This window comes from Anastrepha obliqua, chromosome 1 (genome assembly GCF_027943255.1).
Source record: "Anastrepha obliqua isolate idAnaObli1 chromosome 1, idAnaObli1_1.0, whole genome shotgun sequence".
Classification (NCBI taxonomy): domain Eukaryota; kingdom Metazoa; phylum Arthropoda; class Insecta; order Diptera; family Tephritidae; genus Anastrepha; species Anastrepha obliqua.
This window is the reverse complement of record NC_072892.1, coordinates 99,457,561-99,478,991: the sequence shown is the minus strand read 5'-3', so window position 1 is coordinate 99,478,991 and position 21,431 is coordinate 99,457,561. Positions and strand designations below refer to the sequence as shown.

At 39.0% G+C, this 21,431-nt stretch overlaps 1 protein-coding gene across 1 annotated transcript in view; it reads right to left on the bottom strand.

The window, feature by feature from the left end:
• Positions 1-21,431, bottom strand: part of LOC129236197 (octopamine receptor beta-1R) — a 101,478-nt gene that overhangs the window by 59,076 nt on the left and 20,971 nt on the right. The window contains exons 2-3 of the mRNA XM_054870440.1: positions 18,593-18,790; positions 18,259-18,430 (exon numbers count right to left, since the gene is read on the bottom strand). Coding sequence (XP_054726415.1) covers positions 18,259-18,430; positions 18,593-18,790 — 370 coding nt within the window. The remainder of the gene's footprint in view (positions 1-18,258; positions 18,431-18,592; positions 18,791-21,431) is intronic.

Sequence of the window (21,431 nt, the reverse complement as noted above, 5' to 3'; positions counted from 1 at the left end):
AATTTTGCAAGACCTTGGTGACGATTTCTGACTCTATCTCACGTATGGCTTGCTCGATATTCACTGAGGAGCCTGAATCGTTAATCGGTTATTCGCATTACACCAGTTCTTCACGGTATCCCACAAAAAAGTCTCGCTGCGTCAAATATCAGCTTCAAATTGATATCGCCGAAACGACTGATAGCACGATTATTGAACTCGTGGCGTAAACGATCGATTGTGGTATAGACTGTAAGGTATGGCGCGCCATGCCTACAACTTCGGACTCTGAAAGAAATGGCGTTTCTATCACCTTTTCAAAATCCGCACCAAACCTTTCCTATCTGTTAAGATTTCTAGCGGGAAAGAGCTGTCTGTTAAAATAGCATATGATTAAAACCACAACCCCTATATGGACCGCTCTGTACCAAAGCACCAAGTTTGGCTGAGTTTTTTTAAGTCGTTATAGAAATGCACGCATTTATGAAAAATGGGTTCATCATTTGTACCAAATATGAGGAATTTTGCTTTTTTATAGCAGAGATATCACATTTCTTTTATTTTTTTTGTTTTTGACAATGTAGTTACAGTTATAGTTATATATAGTCCTTCGCGATGGCAGACACCTTGCCGTGGTGCGGAGGCTTAGTCGAATCACTAACCAGACCTTACCAATGGATGATAGTGTTGTCACTTGAATACTTTCCAGTATTGAGCGAACGCACTTCATTCCCTTGGTTCGGGCTGCTTTTTGAACGATGACCAAGCTCTGCCCTGGGTCGGAACAAGGTGTTATACGACCCGTGCCGAGGTTCAGCCTGGCTGGGGACCCAGACCAAAAATAGCCCAGTCTTGAACGGAGTGCTCCGGATACCTGGCGACCTCCGGTTCTATCTAGCCTTACCTGTGCACACGGACCTCTGCACAGGTGGACCTCCCTTGTCCGACACTCGTGGGACCAAAATGAATACGTCTAATAAGAAAAACATTTTTCACAAGGAGGTCGGTCCTCCCAAAAAACCAACAAAGGTGGCTTCGACTACTGCTACAGCCGTGAGCAAGGCAGTGGTCAGACCGCCAATACTAGGAGCTAGAGGGGGCCTAAGCGATAGGGCTGGTCCCAGCACGAGTACTGCAGGAGGCAGCGGGGGGCGAGGAGGCTTGGGTAAACCGGCCTCAAATCAGTCAATGGCAGAAGCTGCGAGGGCAACGCTGCGCAGGACAAATAACCCCCATCCCACCTCAACCTCTTATAGAGGACGGGGGTCGGCACCTGCTTCTAGGATCCACCGGCAGGTTGCCATAGAGGGGCCTAGTACCTCTAGGCAGTTCATAAGCGTAGAACGGGGGGGGGGGGGCGGCTAAACATGTCCGCCCCTCAAAACAAAATTATTACGAGAAGAAGGCGGCCAGCAGGGTTATATTTAGACTAGGGGAGGTAGCAACAGACCAGCTAACCGAAGACCAGGCTAAATCGCTAGAGTGGGCAAAGGGAGTAATATCCGACTTGGGAAAACCGGCGGATGCTACTCCCAAAAGACAACGGTCTGCAGAGCAGACAATGGAAAGGGCCGCCAAAAGACAGAAGGTAGGTGGCCAAAAACACCAAACTTTTAGTGAGGTGGTAAAAGGCGGCGGTGAGATACTGGCCGTCATCGACAAAGGAGAGGAGGAAGGAGTGATTCCTAAGGAAAAATGGAGGTGGATTGAGGAGGCTATCGCCGAAGTGTACCTCCAAATCCTAGAGGAACACCCCGGACCTCCTCCCCTTTGTCATGACGCAGGCTGGTATCAAGGTAGAGCTAAACTCATCGCCTGCGAAGACACTAGGTCAGCCACACTCTACAGGTTGGCCGTAAACAAGATAGGAGAGGTTTGGCCGGGTGCCAAACTCGATGCGGTCAGCAAGGACGAAATTCCAAGCAGGCCTCGAGCTCGAGTTTGGATTCCGGCCAAGCCGGCAGAGCCAAGCAAAATAGAGGAAATGTTCAAATCCTGCAACAGAGACCTGCCAACGCATAATTGGAAGGTAGGTAGAATAGAGGAGCCAGTAGAAGGTAGGCGACAGGTGATGCTCATCCTCAATGGAGAATCGCTCGGCCCACTGGCGCAGAAAAATAATGTCGTGAGGTTCGGGTTCGTTGACGCAACCATTCGAATCTATCGCAGCGACGAGCCAGCTTTGAACTCAGATGAGGAGAGTGACAAAGCCAGCTTGCGGAGCGATACTGCTGAAGGGTTGGCCAACAGCCAATGTTCAACCGACTCGGAGAGGCTGACCGGTGTGGGGCCGCTGTTTAACGAAGACGATCTCCTCGCTGACATTGAGGGTGGGGAGACCTCGGAAGAGGACGTCGAGGTCACGATGGTGGAGATGAAACGGACAGATTCTCATGAAGCTGATCCAAATTAATCTCCACCACTCCAAACTTGCGTCCGCGCATCTTTCCGTCCGCTTGGCTGCCGGTGGACTTGACATAGCCCTCATTCAAGAGCCGTGGATATACGGCAATAAAATCTGCGGACTCGGAGTGAAGGGCTTTAAACTGATTGCCGTACAACACAGAGGTAAGATCCGTAGCTGCATCCTCGCTAAAAACAATATAAATATCTTTTTGCTCCCACAGCTTAGTAGCGGCGACATGGTAGCGGCAAGCATCGAGCTCGGGAAAACCGGCTTTTGGCTAGCCTCCGCCTATATGGCCTATGACAGGGATGCTCCGCCGGACGAAGTCCGCACTCTGGTGCAGGAGGCAGCCCGGAAGAACAAACATTTGGTTGTCTCCTGCGACGCAAATGCTCACAACATCCTGTGGGGAAGCAGCGACACTAACGCTAGAGGTGAGTCACTACTAGACTTTATCTTAGAAAATAGAATTAGTGTTTTGAATATAGGCTCAGAGCCGACTTTTGTCACTATGAACAGAGAGGAAGTTTTGGACATCACCCTGGCTTCCGACATGTTCTCTAATCACATTAAAAGATGGCGAGTCTCAAACGAAAATTCGTTCTCAGACCATCGGTATATAGAATTCGAAATCGACACTAAGTCTCCCCAAGTTAGTCAGTTCAGGAATATACGGAAAACTGACTGGGGAGTTTACAATAAAAAATTAAGAGCTCTACTGCCAAAGAAAACCCCCAAAAACCCCACTACTTGTGGGGAGTTGGATAAACTGGTTAATCAGGTAACTAAAGCAATGAATAGCTCGTTAGCAGCCAGCTGTCCGGTTGTCCGACCCAGAGGGAAGTCTAAACCACCTTGGTGGTCCAAGCAGCTAACCTCGCTACGACAATCCCATAGAACACTATTTAATCTGGCCAAGGCCACGAGAAGGTCAGAGGACTGGCAAGCCTATAAGGCTGAACTGAAAAACTACAAAAAAGCAGTTAGAACTGCGCAGCGTGAATCATGGCAAAATTATTGCAAAGAAATTGAAGAGACTTCAGAAGCGGCCAGATTAAGAAAAATTCTCTCAAAGACGCCATGCAACCTAGGCTACCTACAAGGTCAAGGAAATACATGGACTACGTCAAGTGAGGAATCATTAGGTCTTCTCCTAGACACACACTTTCCAGGAAACAAGCCGGTGGAACAAAACGATTCCGCCAATAATGAAAGGCAATCCGACCTAGGAAATCTCTTAGTCACACACTCAAAAATCGAATGGGCTATTAATACTTTTGGTCCTTATAAATCGCCAGGAACGGACGGTATCTACCCCGCTGAACTGCAGCAATCACGGGACACTGTACTGCCGTATATCAAAATTGTCATTAGAAGTTGTCTTAACATGGGCCACATTCCGCTAGGATGGAGGGAGGCAAAAGTCTCCTTCATACCCAAGGCAGGTAGGTCCTCACACACTAACCCTAAAGACTTCAGACCCATTAGTCTAACGTCTTTTCTTCTCAAGATCCTGGAGAGAATAATAGATGAATACATACGGGGAGTCGTGCCTTTAAATAGGCTCTCTTCGGCGCAACATGCCTATACTAAAGGGAAGTCCACAGAAACCGCCTTACACTCACTGGTCGGGTTGGTGGAAAAAAGCTTATTAGACAAAGAGTTTGCATTGGTTGCTTTCGTAGACATAGATGGCGCCTTCAACAACATAAATGCAAACGCTATAGTAGATTCATTAGAAGATTTTGGAGTTGAACCACATGTCGTAGCCCTGATAGAAGATATACTCATCAAAAGAAAGGTAACGGCTAAATTAGGAAGCACTACTCTAAGCAGGAAGGTCTGCAGGGGCACACCGCAAGGTGGAGTCCTCTCCCCTCTTCTTTGGACTTTGGCAGTAAACTCCCTGTTACTGACCCTGGAAAGAGGGGGTTGCCACGTCACAGCTTACGCAGATGACGTAGCAATCGCCGTTAAGGGCAAATATCCTAACACCCTTATGGATATTATGCGCTCTAACATGGCCACGCTTAGAAGCTGGACTGAGAGCAGGGGACTCGATATAAACCCCTCAAAAACTCAAATAATTCTCTTTACAAAGAAACACAGGCTCCCTATAATCTCCCCGCTAACTTTTAAGGGTGTGGAGATTCCTTTGAAAGAGAACGTCAAGTACCTAGGACTCATATTAGACAGGAAACTCACGTGGAAATCTAATATTGAGGAAAGAGTAAAGAAGGCCAACGTTGCATTATACACTTGCAAAAAAGCGGTCGGTATCAAATGGGGACTTACACCCCGTATTACGCACTGGCTCTATACTTCGGTAGTTAGGCCAATCTTAATGTACGGAATACTTGTATGGTGGCCATCTGCTCAAAAGGCGACTTACGCTAAAACCATGAGTAAGGTCCAAAGAACAGCTTTTTTGTGCATCTCTGGCGCCTTAAGGACTACTCCAAACAAAGCGCTGGAAGTGCTAATCAACTTACCTGCCCTAAATCTGGTAGGAAAACACGTGGCCGCCGCCTCGGCGCTCAGATTAAAAAGTATGGCGCTTTGGAAAGACCGGTGCTTTGGCCACGCTTCCATTTTGCACTCTGTGAATAGTCATAAACAAGAAATAGACTACTCTATCCCTAGACTCACCTTTGAAAGACTCTTCAAGACGAATATACCGTCAAGAAGGGAGTGGCATACAAGAAGGCCATGGAGAAGGATGGAATTAAACTTTTACACAGACGGCTCCAAGCTAGACGATAAGGTCGGCTACGGAGTCTTCTCGAAGGAATTAGGACTGGAACTATCCGTTCGACTACCAGACTACTGCAGCGTCTATCAGGCAGAGGTATTAGCTATAAAAGAAGTGGCTACATACCTAAACACGCACGCCCTAACAAAAACGATCATAAATATATTCTCGGATAGCCAGGCGGCCATCAAATCAATGAATGCGGCATCACTAAGATCGAAGGTTGCACAGGAATGCCGGGCAGCTCTAAATGATATTAGTGACGTATTCAAGGTCAGCCTTATTTGGGTTCCGGGACATAGAGATATTGAGGGAAACTGCAAAGCAGATGAGCTAGCCAGAAAAGGTACCGCTCTCCAACTGCTGAGTGATAAAAGTACCATTGGAATACCCATGGCCACGAGTAAACTAATAATAAAAAACCACTTTATCCAAGAGGTCAATAGGTCATGGAGAAATGAAGATACGTGTCTAACAGCTAGGCTACTATGGCCGCAAATAAACAAGAAAAGAACAAAGGAATTGCTTAGTCTCTCAAGAGACAATATCTCGAAGGTCGTGGCTTGCTTAACCGGTCACTGGCTATTTGGCAGGCATTCCTCGAGGCTAGGAGTCTTCTCCCATGAATATTGCAGAAGTTGCAGAGATGAGGAAGAGGAAGAAACAGTTGAGCACTTCCTCTGCAATTGTCCAGCCCTAGCTAAAATCAGAGCAGGTTGTCGAGGTAATTACTTTTTTAATTCTCTTACAGAACTGTCTGGCGTGGGGTTGACATCAATACTACGCTTCATAAGAGCCACGAAATGGTTCCACGAAGGAAGATAAACGAGGTTCCCGTGTAGCACAGTGGTATCACAACGGACCTGTAAGGTCTAAGTGAGTTGGTCGTGCAGACCGACTACCACCATAACCTAACCTAACCTACAGTTATAGTTGATAGCCGATTTCACCCATTTTCAAAATAAAATAAAATATTATTATGCTTAGTGGGTCATAATGTACTGCCACCTCTGTTGTTTTCTATTGCGCTTACCCGCAAGCTCGAAATTTAAGACTTCTTATGCATTTGAGTACCTCCTCAGGCCTTCCGTTCCATATCTCTAATCTACGCATTGAAAGTGCTCTGGAAATTCATCATCCTGGTTGCAAATAAGGCAGGCACTTCTTTGTATCCTTCATATCTAGGCTTAAAAAACTATTCCTATTTCCTCCTTCTGGATGGAAGAATAAACTATTTAGCCTGCCTCTTCCCGGGACTCTCCCAAGGATACATCCGCAAGTTTCGACCCATCTGTGTACCATATTTCCGAGTCGAGTTTAATGTATGTGCTACCTGTCTCCCATGGCGCCCGATCTAAAATAGTTTCCTTGAAATTCCTACACCTTTGGTCAGAAATATTATTAAGTCTTAGCCCTCTTGAAGTGACTTCAATTTCTATCATGATAGCACAAACTACGTAGTACAATGAGTAATATATTTGTTCCAGTGAACTGTGGACAATATAGTCAGTTCAGAATGGATTACAAAATTCTGCAGAGATGTTGAAAGCATTAGGAGAAGGCAGGAAAAGAAAGGAGGGGAAAGAAAAAGCAAGACCCCTTCTCATTCTTTTATGAACTAGTTCTGCACTAGTTTTAAATTAGTTCGATTTAGTGCTAAGTTTTCACGTGGCAGTTCAAGCGCATACACAGAAACAACTTCACAGCAGACACAAACAAACAGGATGCGATATCGAGTTTGACGCGGGGCGGAAGTCGGTTAAGCTAATTATAATTTCACAATGCCATTTGCAATTACGATGTGTGCACATTGTATGCACAACAGATATATAAGTAGGTATGCATGTACGAGTATCTACCAAAGCGCAAGTCGCGGTAGTGTGAGGCAATAAATTTGCACTGCAGCAACAACAACCACGACAGTTCAATTTCAGCTATGTACAGCTTGGCATAAGTGTCAGTGCTATGTGCTTTATAATACTAAATACATGCTCACATATATATAAACAAATAAATACCACAAAGGACTATATTATATTGTGTCTACAAATGTGTGTCTGTTTGTTTGTTTGTGTGTAACGCGCAATTGAGTTTAGAGGCACTTACAGACCTACATTATCGCCGACAGGACACCTGATAAGTGGAATTCAAGGTAAGTGCATTAATCTGATTGCAGCTCTGCACTCTTTTAGTTTTATAGAATTTTCTCTAATGCAATATAAATTAATTTTCAAACTACATCACACAAACTAATTTTCATTGATAAATTCTATTACAAAAGAAAATGAGAACCACTTTTTAGGAAATCAGATTTGCATACATTGAATCAAACTATAACGTTGCCACAGTTCACTTCCATTGCAAAACTATAAAACTTAGCAAATAAATATAGATAAATGTGGGCGCACAGGGTGAACCAACTGGACTACAATGCCTTAGAACTTTGTGTTTATATATCGCCTAATAACAGCTGATTTTATCTCAAGTATGCATGGACAGGCGTGTGAAAGCATTTGCTACTCAGTTCTTGTAGAATAAATTTGTACGCGCAGGAACTAAACGTAGTAGCATCGAAAGAGTATTAAGTTGAGTAAAAGATGGTTGTGAAAAGTGGAAGTAGGGAGTAAATTTGAGATTGGTTCACAAATTGAGTTAATACATGGTTTTATTGTATGCAAAAGAGTTATTAATTAATTAATTGATTATTGCTATTATTATGAATTTAAGCACTTACACTCACACAATTAGAGTCGAATCTCTGTATATCTGCAGTCTCTTAGATCTGCCAAATGGCCAATTAAATTGTTTAACCGTAAAGAACACGTAATTCTCTCTGATGGAAAACTTTCATACTAGATTGATTTAATGGCTCGAAAATGACCTGAAAAGGATCCAGTTAATTGTCGTTCTGTAACTCTAAAACTATCGACTTTAGGTTGCTAGTGTTACTGTTTATTTTCATTTAAAATCAAGTTAGGAATATTTCTTCCGTATATCTTTTCAACGCTCAGTGAGTTTTAATTGTGTTTGAAGCAATAAAAGGTAGCATTTTTGAAAATTCTTCTGACTAATAAAAATCTTTTCAACTTATTCAAAGGCAAAAAAAAAGTACTTAAAAAAGTAATTCTTGCCCATTCCACAAAAATATTCGAGCTGCCATCAATCTAATATTTTTATATGATATAAGTACATAAATGAACAAGGTGGCGTAAATTTAATCACACTATCAGTAGAGATATATTTTTTGCCGTCGATACATCCAGCATGAATTTCGTGAAAGTCGTCCGAAAATGGTTGTTGTAGCAGAATAGATAACGCAAACTCATCGTGTGACATATCGCGAGAAAGAGATATTTTTGCGCATTTGTGGCACAGACGACATTCAGTATTGCATGATTATCGTCAAAAAAAATATTATCGCTCTCTCGCATCTACTTTTGAGGGGCAAAAGTTCTTTAAAAATTAATTCAAGTTAATACAAAGAGTATTGACTTCGAAAGAGAAAAATTTGAAGAACAATAATTACTGTGTTACCATTATTAGGCGCAAAATATAAAAGGCAACACTCGCACAGAATTTGTTAAAAAGTAAAATTTTTTTTCAAAAAATATTTATTTATGCATTACTCATCACCATCATCATTGATTCAAATTCGTATTTTCAGTGTAGGGAACACGAAAAATTCACAGAGGTCAAGTCCGTTGAATATTGTGACTGGCCATAAATAAACGTGATGTCTTGGACCAAAAATGCACCATGAAGAAATAGTTTGTGAGCTGGCTGTGAATAAAATAGTGAGCAAAACCCTCATATTAAACCGAATTTAGCTTTCTTTTTTAAGTATTGACTCTTCTGCTCTGGGTTATCGCATTCAGTAGCGAGAGTTTTTTGGTCAACATTTTGTCAAAAAGTACCCAGCACTCCAAAATACGTCTAACCTTTGTATCTGTTAAAAAAAAAAACAATTAAATAAAAATAAAAAAGAAAACTGTAAACGGAAAGCATTCTCATTATTTAAATGCATTCCCTTTATTTTATTTTTTTTTATTCTCATTCGCATATGCGCAACCAATCAACCCAAATTTCCAAGACCCTGTTTACATTATATGTAGATATATTTCATCAGTGGTATGGACGATATTCCCCTTAATGGCCTACCTTATTTCTGGATTATCCGCTTTATGCCGATCTTCAACGATACCTCATACTAAATTTGAGCACAAAAACTATAGGCGCAAACGACAGAGATTGCAAGTCATAGAGCGCAGTTATGCTGAAACGAAGTAGCATTAATTGCAATTCACAAAAAGGCGGTGATAATGAATCTGCAGCGTTCACGGTTGACCAAATGGTGTTTCCAGCAGCATTTTCTCTCGCTCACACCAGCAACATTTTTATCAATATACTTCATGCGACGACGGGAACTGTGTCTCATGAACTGAACGCTCAATATCGGTAAAGGCTTATTTTTAGTAAATGCACAATTTGGAAAATTCTGCACTCACTTTGGAAATAAGCTTGAAATACAGGATATTCCATTTACATGCGACATACGAAAACTATAAGAAATGTAGTGAAAATGGCATTAATTTCGCTTTCCTACGCTTAATATTTTATTTCATATAACACACTTTGATGGGTCAAAAACCGTAAATAATATCGAGAAGATGGTCATCAATTCAAGGATTATGGCGTCGATTTCCCAACGAATATTAAAACTTTGAGACTTATTATCTTTTGCCTTCAGGAAATCTCACAAGCAAAAGTCCCCCGCTGTCAAAACGTCGAGTGAGGGCAATATTGTATTGAGTACATGAATTGTCTGCCCGGCCTTATGACATGTGCCATCTATCTGGAACTAATAATACTCCAACTGTTTTTCCTCAAATAATGTGTGCAAAAATTCGATAGTTATGGAGCAATATAGGTTACCGATAATATTCGTAAAGCGTACACCACAGCATACATTGACTTGAACATCATGCAGAGGTTGATCATGGACGATTCGTGGATTTTTATGCCTTAGAACTGTCAAGATTTTTTAGCTCTCCGATGAGAGTAAGATGTGCCGCACCGGTACGCACACTGAGTTTAGATATTCAAAGAGTTATTTTCAAATATATTTTTAAGGTTTCAGCGCGTTGGGTGGCTGTGTCCCGCTCCTGGTTAAAACAGTACTGCACAGATGTTTCTGAAACGCATTTACTGCTACAACTATTCAAAATTCTCTTGTATCAAGTATATATAGAACACCCTGCATTTCTAAACGTCATTTTTCTAGTTGTGAGGCACAAAATATCACCCTGTATACTATAGCTAAATGCAGCTTACCTGTGCAACCAGGCAAGTGATTGCCATTTCGGTTGAGCAGCATTAAAATGTCGATGTTAAAATGGAGGTTTTTAAAAGCAAAGATTATAATGCATGTGCGTATAAATACTTTTCATGCTAAAAGCCATAATATCGTTCACGAATAATGTAAGTAAATGCACGCACCAACATCCATCAATATTCATAACGCAATATGCAAAGTATGGCACTGCTGCGGCATGGCAAGTTGACAACAAATCGCATTTGGGGGTAACATAGCAAATTGGCACTAAGTAACTTACTGTAAGAAGTTGAAAGCATGTAGCGAGTAAATGTGCATACAATTCTGTACTCATACGCCATTATTTATTAGAGTTGCAAGTTTGTTGTACATTTGTATGTGTGCATATTGCGGTGGACCAATTTCTATGGAATGACTTTTTCTCGACATCATACCTAGTTTATTAAAAAAAAGTCAATATCGAGCCTTCCAAATTTTAAAAAGCTATCTTTACTTCATTCAAATATTGAGAGGGAATTATGGCAATGAAGATGTGTTAGGTTGAACTGCTTAACTTGCAGTCACTCATAGACCGATTCGAAAGATATTATAGAAAGTGTAAAATATAGAACTCCTGTTGAAAGTGAAAGCGATCTAAAACCAAAATAATTGTACAGAAGTTAATAAATGGTAGGGTTTTTGAAATATTAAAGTGGTAAAGTTTTTGAAATACAGGTGGCTGATGAATTTTGCTACATTAAGAAACTCAAATAACTTTTTTTTTAGTGTATGGAATTCATTTATTTTTTTTTCAAGTTGAAGGTCATTAAATTTTATTAAATGTAGCTTAACTATTGTAGTTTTAAAAATAATTGAATTTAAATGCCCTCCATGCTCGTTGACACAAGTGCGGCATCTTAGTAAAAAGTTGTTCATTGCTGCTTTGAGAGTTGCAACAGGAATAGCCGCAATTGTTGCCCGAATGGATTGTTTTAGTTCATCCAAATTTGTTGGCTTTGTTTTATAAACTTCTTGTTTACATAAACCCCACAAGAAAAAGTCAGGTGCAGTAAGGTCAGGCGACCTGAGGGGCCAACGAAATTCGGAGTTTCTTGAAATCAGTTTATTGGGAAATTTTCGTCGCAACGCTGTCATAACAGTCTGGGCTATGTGAGACGTTGCCCCATCTTGTTGAAACCACACAGAGTTGAAAGGAATTCTCTTTCGGCGTAGTTCTGGATAGAAAAATTCTTTCAGCATTTTCAAATAACGGTCTGCAGTAACCGTAACGGTGTGACCATTTTCTTCAAAAAAATAAGGCGCGACAATACAGCGTGAAGAAACCGCACACCACACTGTCACGCGAAGAGGATGCAATTCCGTCTCGCGGAGTATCTGTGGGTTAGAAGTACTCCATATTCGACAATTTTGTTTGTTCACATTGCCGTTTAAATCGAAATGGGCCTCATCAGACATGAAAAGGCATTTTAACTTGTTTTGGTCTTCTTCCACCATTTGCAGGATCTTCTGGCGAAATTCCAAGCGAATCGGCAAGTCTGCTGCATTCAGTTTGTTAACCATTTGAATTTTGTAAGGAAATAAGTCTAAATCTTTGTGCATTATTGTTTGCAAAGACTGTCGGCTGACACCAAGTTGAGCAGATAAGCTTCTTGTTGAAAGCCTTGGATTGCTTTGTATAGCAGCAGCTACAGCAGCGATCGTTTCCTCCGTCCGAACTGGTGGGTTTCGATGATAAGGACTTCTTGCGACTGTTCCTTGCTCAGCAAAATTATTCACCAGTCTCATTATGGTCCATCTGCTCGGGGGATCGCCGCCAAACATCCGCCTGTACTCTCTCTGTACCAAAACTACGGACTCCAGTGCGTGATAGCGGCGGACTATCCAAATTCTTGTTTGCGTGTCCCAGTTATCCATTTTAATAAATTTTAAAGATCAATCTGCAAATTAAAACAAAAATGGAACAGATAACTTAAAAAGAAAAAAAGTTATTCAATTTTTTTTTGGTAGCGGCTTTCATCAGCCACCCTGTATTACAAAATTTAATTGTTTTTGTTTTTTTTTGTAAGTTTTTGATTTACGTATAAAAAATTACATGACGCTTATTGTTTATTTATTTTAATGATTAAACGTACAGTCTGTCTAACAAAAGCGTGACCGCGACAACTTAGAACATTTTTGATCAATTCGATGCAAGCAAACTGAATTGTATTGACTTATAATATTTATAATGCGCAATATATTCAATAAAATGAGTGGCCAGTCATCCTTAAGTCATACTTTGTGTTAATTTCTGCGCACGTTGTGGACGTAATCGGTTCCACACCGGCCGAGTTTGCTTTGATAACTCTTTGAGCGTTCATATTTGTTTGTCTTTGTGTTTTTGTTTACCTTTTACCTAAACATTTTCAATAGGGTTAACATCAGGGTATTGTCCTGTAACCGTGGTCGCGGTGGTCATTTGCCTGATGTTATTTTCCATTATTAACGAACGGCATACCTTCCTCTTTATAATGAAATAAACATCCGATCATTTATATTAAAAAATAACATTTTTCTTTGAATATCAAAATAACACCTCTTTATGGAAAACTCTTTACAAGGTTGGCTAGTTCTTTCAAATATCTTTGCAGCTGATGGCATTGCTCGTTTTCGGTAAATTTTATTCATCAAAATTGCATTCAAATTGGCGGTAAACACAAATAAACGACCTTCCGGAGAAGCAGCCTTAAACGTGAATCTTAACCCGATGTGCAACAGTGTGTTGAAGTTGTCGATTATCAGCAGAATACATAGACCAACGCATGCAACTAATCGCCCAAAAGAAAGATTCACCTGTGAATATTACGTTTTTTCATTTCCATTCCGAAGTTGCCTCAGCCCATGTCTATCTTCAATGTGTGATAAGGAGGGCAGCGATATTTCAATGTGCTTCAGAATTCGAGGTCATCTGTACGTAAGCATCCTCGAATCATACCTTTGGATACATTAACACCTCTTTTCCTTAAAACTGTTTCAACTTTAACCAACAATAAGTTCGGCTTTAGAGGCATAGTACACCATTGCCCTCATTTATTTATGCCCGTTTTCGACTTCTTCAAATAGATATTTTGATGCAGATACACATGACATTTTTGGACTTCACTTTCTAAAAACAACGTACGCATCTAAATTTCTCACAAAACTAACAAATTGCACAACTCGTATTGCCAAAAGGATACCTCTATTTGTATTTAGCAGCAATTAAATTTTTTTAGAATTTTGTCGGTCACTCTATATATGTAATTGATGCAGAAAACTTTGTTAAGTGTTTGGCTAGGCTTCTCCTTCAATTTGTGATATGCGTCTCTATGTAGGTTAGGTTGAAGCGATTGTCCATGGTGCCGCATGGGGAACTTGTCCTTATCTCTCCTAAAACCAGTGTGTACCTGTCAAAAATTTTATAAGATTCTTGATTCCGACAGAGCGGAGATCTTCCAATTCATTAAGGGGGGAAGCTGGTCTAGAGCGCAAAAAATGGGCATATTTTATGAATTTATTTTGACTCAACAAAGGAATCAATCGAAAATCTGTGAAATAGGTTTAATAATATAGCTTTCATGGTACAAATACAAAATTTTTCGTCTGAATTAATTTCAAAATGGCCGCTGTCCAGCAGTTCTCCTAAGGCGCCTTCTTTTCTAGTGGGTCCATTGCCGAAGACGTAAACTCCTTAATTTTTGTCCTGGATCAAAAAATAAAATTTTTTTAGTTTCTATATAACAACAGAAAGAGACGTACGTAGGATTTTTTCGATATTTTGTTTTTTCGCGAAATGGTGCACGTTTGAACAAAAAGTTACAATTTTCACTATAAAGAACGACATAAAATTGTTGATTAAAAAAAAACTATGTAATATAAATAAAAAATCCTACGTACGTCTCCGGAGAAAGGTATTTCGAATGTATTGTCAAAATTTCGTAAGAATCGGTAAAGATTTGTTTAGAGTTATGTCTTCGGCCAGTTTAAAAAAAGTGATTTCAAGAAAAACGCGTTTAAAGTTGTAAGTAGCGTTCGGGGCATACCTGCGAGGCACTGCCGTCGAATGAAAAATTTGGGCATTTAGACATTTTTGCTGGCATCCCTCATTTGGTATATTATTTCTAAGACCCTAAAGCACCTTTTAAGACAAAAAAAATGTTTCGATTTTTTCAAAATTCTAGACCAGCTTCCCCCCTTAAAGGATTGTATACCCAAAAGGGTGAGTCTACGGCTCGATGTGTCTCTATATTAAAATACAATTACAGTTTATACCGCCGCCGAACGGCAGATGGTTTTTATATTAAGCTTTATCGATAGAAATTGTTTAAACTTTATTACAATATGAAAAAAATAAATATATATAAGTTGCTTTGTCGCGCCATCATGGGGTTCTTTAAACTAAAATTAAATAACAAAAATATATTGTTCTTAGTAAAAAAGACCCAATTATAAATTTGTATTAGAAAGAAAATATAATTCATAATACTTTGGTCCATTTTAATCTTTATATAAAGTTCGTATAGATTAACGACAGTTTCTTTGAAAATTTGGAAGGCTCGAAATTGACTTTAGATGGGCTCTTTTTCATACAGTTTCATGTAGAATACGAATCTGCTTGGAACGAAGTCGAAAGAACATTTACCTCCCTAATGTATATACACATATGTATATATATATAATATATAGGTACACATTTTCGGAGCAAATATATATTAGTCTTATGTATTAGAGTCACTAAGTTCCGCTTTTACTGCAACATTTGCGAAGATAGCAGCGTGAAATATGCATAGCAAGATTAATTTAAATCATTGCATTTCGGTCACCATACACAGTCACACGCACATTTTCCTGCTTATGACTTATGAATATGTATAGTATGTACATAAATGCATAGCCCTGAGCCGTTATGCAGCACAACTTTGCTTTCTGCTAGACTCACTTTGGCTCTTTCTATTTGCTATAAAACTTCCATCGAAACTTCGTCCTTATGATACACTTAAGGCTCCTTCAATATGTTGTTTTTTTATTTGCTTTGGAAATTAGACATCAACAAAGTTGAGCGAATATGTTTTCGCTAAATAAACTAAAAAGCAATTCAAATAATATGGGACTCCAATAAATACTAGCCATACTCAGCATCCGTCGCTAGAGTTCACATTTTCATTTATTAATAGCGCGGAATTGTGTTTCCTATTTAAAGTTTCGCCTATTTGGAATGAAAATTAGAACAACGCAGCTATTCTTCAGAATGAGTGTGAACATTTTGCTTCAAAGCTTTCACATTATAATTTCGAAAATGTTCACTTTTTTGTAAATAATTGAAATAAATCTGCCAAAATATTATAGCTTGGTTTTATATGACATTGTCCTTTATACCTATACAGTATATATATAGATCATAAGTAAATAAGTATCACAAGGTGGATTCAGTGGGAGGGAAGTGAAGTTAGAAGTGTAGAATATCTCGATCGCGTGGTAAGTGCCTCGACCCATATAAATTATTAGAAGACAGAAAAAGGTATATTACAGTGTTGATGATAGGTAGATATACTGCAAACTATGTCGAAAAAAATTACAATTCCTGTATATAAAGCGTATGGTACATTGAGGGGAATTCGGCACCAAGAAAAAAAAAATTGTTTGATGTCTCTAAAAACTGCCGAAATTGGAATTTAAATTTTAAAAACCAATATGTCATTATTCTAGTCTTCTTTAGAGCTCTCTATTTCATTCTTATGTCCTTTTGAGCTCCGAAGTCGTTTTTATTTAGTTTGGTCAGTTAAGTAGAGATGTACTACTTAAAGATTCATAATATAATTGATTTTAAATTGTTTTGCTATTCATGAATGATATGTTTAATATAGTTTTAAACGTAATAATGTCTTATAATTCGATTTAGCCGGCTGCACGCATGAAAAAATGTGTCGTTCTCTTGCTCATTCGTCGTTATCTTGCTCAATCGTCGTTATCTTGCTCATGCGTCGTTACCTTGCTTGAAGTGCAAGCGAGAGCGCGGAATGAACGACAAAGAGCACAATCGGCCCCGCGTTCGTTTTCTATTTCAGAAGACAACAATTTCGGAAGTTGTTCCAAGCTCAAACTTCTCAAAACCGTAAACAATAAAGTTACTGTTTACCGCGTTTGTTCGATCTAAATTGGAATAAGCTTGATTTATTTGGGTACCTTATCACCAATTTGCTATTACAAGAATAGAAAGGGTACAAAAGATGTTTGTGAAATATGCCCTAAGATCTCTAAAATTTTCTGTCCCATATCCCTCTTATAGCTCCCGCTTGTTATTAATTGAATTAAAGTCGCTTGAGTGTAGAATGATGATTCTGTCAATTTCTTTTGTGTTTAATTTAATTCAAGGGGAAATTGATTGTACGTTTCTTTCCTATTCCTCCGAGAACTTTACCGAGCTCTTACGCTTTTCATTTCAAGATTTTGAGCCCAATGCACCTATTTTACGGACTCTGCGCGAATTTAATGATATCTCGAATTCCATACCGTTAGATTTTACAATAACTAAAAATCAATTCTCTTCTTTGTTACATCATTTCGCTAATAGAGTCGTATTCTTTTTAACTAATATATATGTATATTTTAGTTTTAGGACGCTTTATTTATTATACGGTGTTAGGCGGCCTCGGCAGCGTTAGTGCACTAGCCTGCCATCAGAGAGGTTGTGGGTTCGAATCCCACGTAAAGCATGGTCCTCGAAACAAAAAATAAATAAATAAAATAAAAAACAAAAGAAACAAGACACAGTTACACTTTGCAGAAAGAGAAAGGGGGCAATCGCGGTAATAGCACCGACACACCAAATTCAGCGAAGTCCTCAACCATCTGCGTGATCCTTCTGCCAGAAAAATGTGGCACACAGATAGGGCTTCCATTAATATTGTTTATATTAGCACTAAGGCAACTTTTGTGTTTTTTCATTAATTTTTAAATAAATATCGAAGAATTTTTATAATTACCTCACGTGTAGATTATAACGTACTTTCGAATGTAGCTTTAAGTATCGGTATGAGCTCGTTTGAGATTAGAAATAATAGGTGTTATTTTGGCAAACTTCCAAACAGTAACCGCAAGATACCAACTCAATTTTCCAGGGTTAAGAATCTTCTATTTTTTTCTTCCTCGACTTCATTTGGCTTGCTTTTACTTCATTTTTAACTTTAAAGTAGCACTCTAAGTTATAAATAATACGGAAAATCCCCTTTTAGTGTCTCGACTAGCAATACTCGCTTTTAAGTGCTTCACACAAACATTATATAATATTACATACATACCTATTTACTTATGTAGCTACTTCCATTTTGTATATTTTTCCTTATATGCGCGGCTGTATTTGCATATGTGCACTTGATGAGCTGAGAGTGTTTGCAAAAAAAATCAAGCTCATAAATCAAAATGCCACGTTCTGGTTGCATACGGAGCAGCTGCTTTAATGCTTCTTCTATAACCCATACGTTCAGCGGTTGGCATCAAGCAGCTGGAACATTATACCACCGACAAGCTTTTGTTGCATTTTTCATTTTAATGGCACATTTCATATTCACATTTTTTTCCTGATTTCTTCTGATATTGCCTTTTGCCACATTTTATGAATGCACTTTACACAAACAGTGTTCAATATAACACCCTACCACTTCTTACATCATATGGACATATATTTGTACTGCCAAACGATTTGCATACCCACTGTCGTGCTTCGATATTTATGTGCATATATATGTATGTGTAATATATGAGTCTACTTACATGTGGATTGGTTTTCAAATATTTCCAATTTTCCGCCGTCGTATACCACCCAGAGCAGATGGGCAAAAATGAAAGTAGCGCAGGCAATAGCCAAACCATCATCAGCATAAAGAATACACGTCGATGTGTCATAATCAGCGGATAATCGAGCGGTTGCACAATTGCATAGTATCTGCAGTAAAAAAAAAATAAACAACAACAAAATAAACTTTTTAATAAGTGCTTCCAATTATCACAAAATGAAGCTATCAGCACATAAATTTGCAAATAAATTACTTGCTTTACATTTTTCCGATGGCGCATTTCTATTCAATTTTCCAGTTTTATCACTTACCTATCAACTGATATGCAGCACAGGTGCATGATGCTCGCCGTTGAAAAGTAGACATCGAAACTATTCCATATATCACACATCACTGTACCGAACATCCATTTGCCGGTAATCTCCACAGAAGCGTTGAATGTCATCGCGCAAAGGGCGACCAACATATCGGCCACAGCCAATGAAACCACAAAGTAATTCGTGATGATGCTTTTGGTTTGGGGAGATAAAAAAAAGCAAAAGCAACAATAAAGAATAACACGAATAAATCAATAAAATATTTTATATGAAAACTGCGAAAAAATGTAAAAATTGTCAGTCATGAAAAAATATTAATAACATCCACAGTTTACAATACGCACAAGCGGAAATATTTTCTTGCTTGTTTGATAGCAGCGGGTCATATGAGTGACATGGTGAGACTGATTGAGCAGCGCCAGAAATGCGAACGCATTGCAAAGGAATATGAATACGCTCAACGAGCAGTAAAAAAGTAATAAAAACTTGCGACTTAACGGAAAAATATTCAGAATTGCTGAGTAATGAAAAATAAATCTGCTTTAATTCCATGTGAATACGAAATCTACTTCTTTGGAATTTTCATATGATCGTTAAGTAAATTTTCGCATAAAATGCTTGTAAATTATTTATCATAATTTTTTTACTTTTTTTATGATCAAATACGCATGCGACATTAAAAATTTAATGAAATGTATTTTTATAATAACTGAAACTTATAAATCTTTAATTTTATTCATATTAAATAACACGGACAAGCAAGAAATTTTGAAAATTGAAGTAGAGTACAAACAGTATTATAAAGGTTTTCGACGTACTTCCATGGTGGCTTAGGTTTCTGAGATATTTTAGCACAAGGATGCACAAAACAAAAAAACGAGTTTGTCAGTATTTGAGGTTATGTAGCATTGCAATTTCTCGTGTATTTTAAAGCACTAACCTTCTTAGTTCGAATGGCATTGAATTTGCTCCAGTTGATTTTTTTTTTTTTTTTTGTCGAGCAATTCAATTTTAAAAAACTCTAACTGCATGAATGATTGAGTATTGAGCTCGAAACCCTTGGGAGAAGTAAACTCGGGTTTTAGGTAAAATAAATATCAAATTTTGCGTCTAATACTACTTTAAACCTATCATTTGCATATTTATTGCATGTGATTTTTTTTTTAATATTATTTTGCAATTACTTTAAAATATTTACAGCAGACTAAAAAATTCATTGTAGGTACAAATACAAAATACATACAATGGATGCTGCCAACGGTAAATGCTTGTCAAAATATCAGATCCGAAATGCCCGCTTGTAAGTTAAAGAACTGCGTCAAATGACTATTTTTGTGCGCCAACATTTGCGCCATATAAATGTCATTCACAGGAAGTGCAGATTTTTTCCACAAATAAAACTCTGCATCTGAGACACTTTGTATGCAAATTCATCATAATTTGGAGTGAGTCCTTTGTTGATGAACTGATGTGCTGAGAATGGTTTCAATGCTATAAAAGTGGTTATTTCAATGAGCGTTAATGAAGAATGACTTGACTGGGAAGTCCACTTCAATGGGAAGTTTTACTTTATCACACATCCGTACAATAATGAATGACTTTCTTACGATAACGGACGGGAAGATAGAAAAACAAAGCGTAATCGATTCGTTATTACAAACAACTGATAAGTAAACAAAGTTATAACACCCTCGCCCCCATTCACTAGTGTGGGTGATACATTTAAATGTAAGGCATGAAAATTCCTTCGCCCTTGTATATTCGTATATGTACTTGTGCATATATTAAACTTTGTTGATGTATACATTGTTATTACGGCACAATAAATTTTGACCAGTCTTATTTCATTTAGACTTTTTTATCTTGCATATTATATAAACAACAAGCCGAAGAAGAAGCCCGCACAGAAACGAGCGGCCGAAATACATGAGTGCGAGGAGCTTGAGAAGCTGGCCAACAGGAACAACGCCCGAAAATTCTACCGAAAAATTCCGCGGCTTTCAGAAGGTTTCAAGACAGGGGCGATTTGCTGTACGAACAAAGGTGGCGTTCTAGTGACTGACATCCAGAGCATACTTCTATTATGGAGGGAACACTTCTCGAATCTGTTAAATAGTAACAGCTGTACATGCCACAGAGAATAAGAAGATCCTGATACCCCAATCGTCAACGACGAAATTGTCGTTCGCTACCCGACCATGACGATATGAGGATAGCAATAGCGCGGCTAAAGAACAACAAAGCCACAGGAGCCGACAGACCGCCGGCTGAGCTATTCAAACACGTCGGCGAGGAGCTGTTAAGGTTCATATACATATATAATTGGCGCGTACACACTTTCTGGGTGTTTGACCGAGCTCCTCCTCCTATTTGTGGTGTGCGTCTTGATGTTGTTCCACAAATGGAGCGATCTACAGTTTCAAGCCGACTCCGAACGGCAGATATTTTTTATGAGGAGCTTTTTCATGGCAGAAATACACTCTGAGGTTTGCCATTGGCTGCCGAGGGGCGACCGCTTTCTTAATTTTTTTTATCTTTCACCGAGATTCGAACCGACGTTCTCTCTCTGAATTTCGAATGGTAGTCACGCACCAACCCATTCGGCCACGGCGGCCGACGTGCATGCATATACAAAATATGGTCGGACGAACGCATGCCTGCCGATTGGAATTTAAGTGTGCTCTGCCCAATCTATAAAAGGGTAATCACGCAATCTGTGCCAATTACCGCGGGATTAGTCTTCTAAATATCGCCTATAAGGTTCTAGCAAGCGTATTGTGTGAAAGGCTGCAGCCCACCATCAAGAAACGGATGGGACCTTATCAGTGTGGCT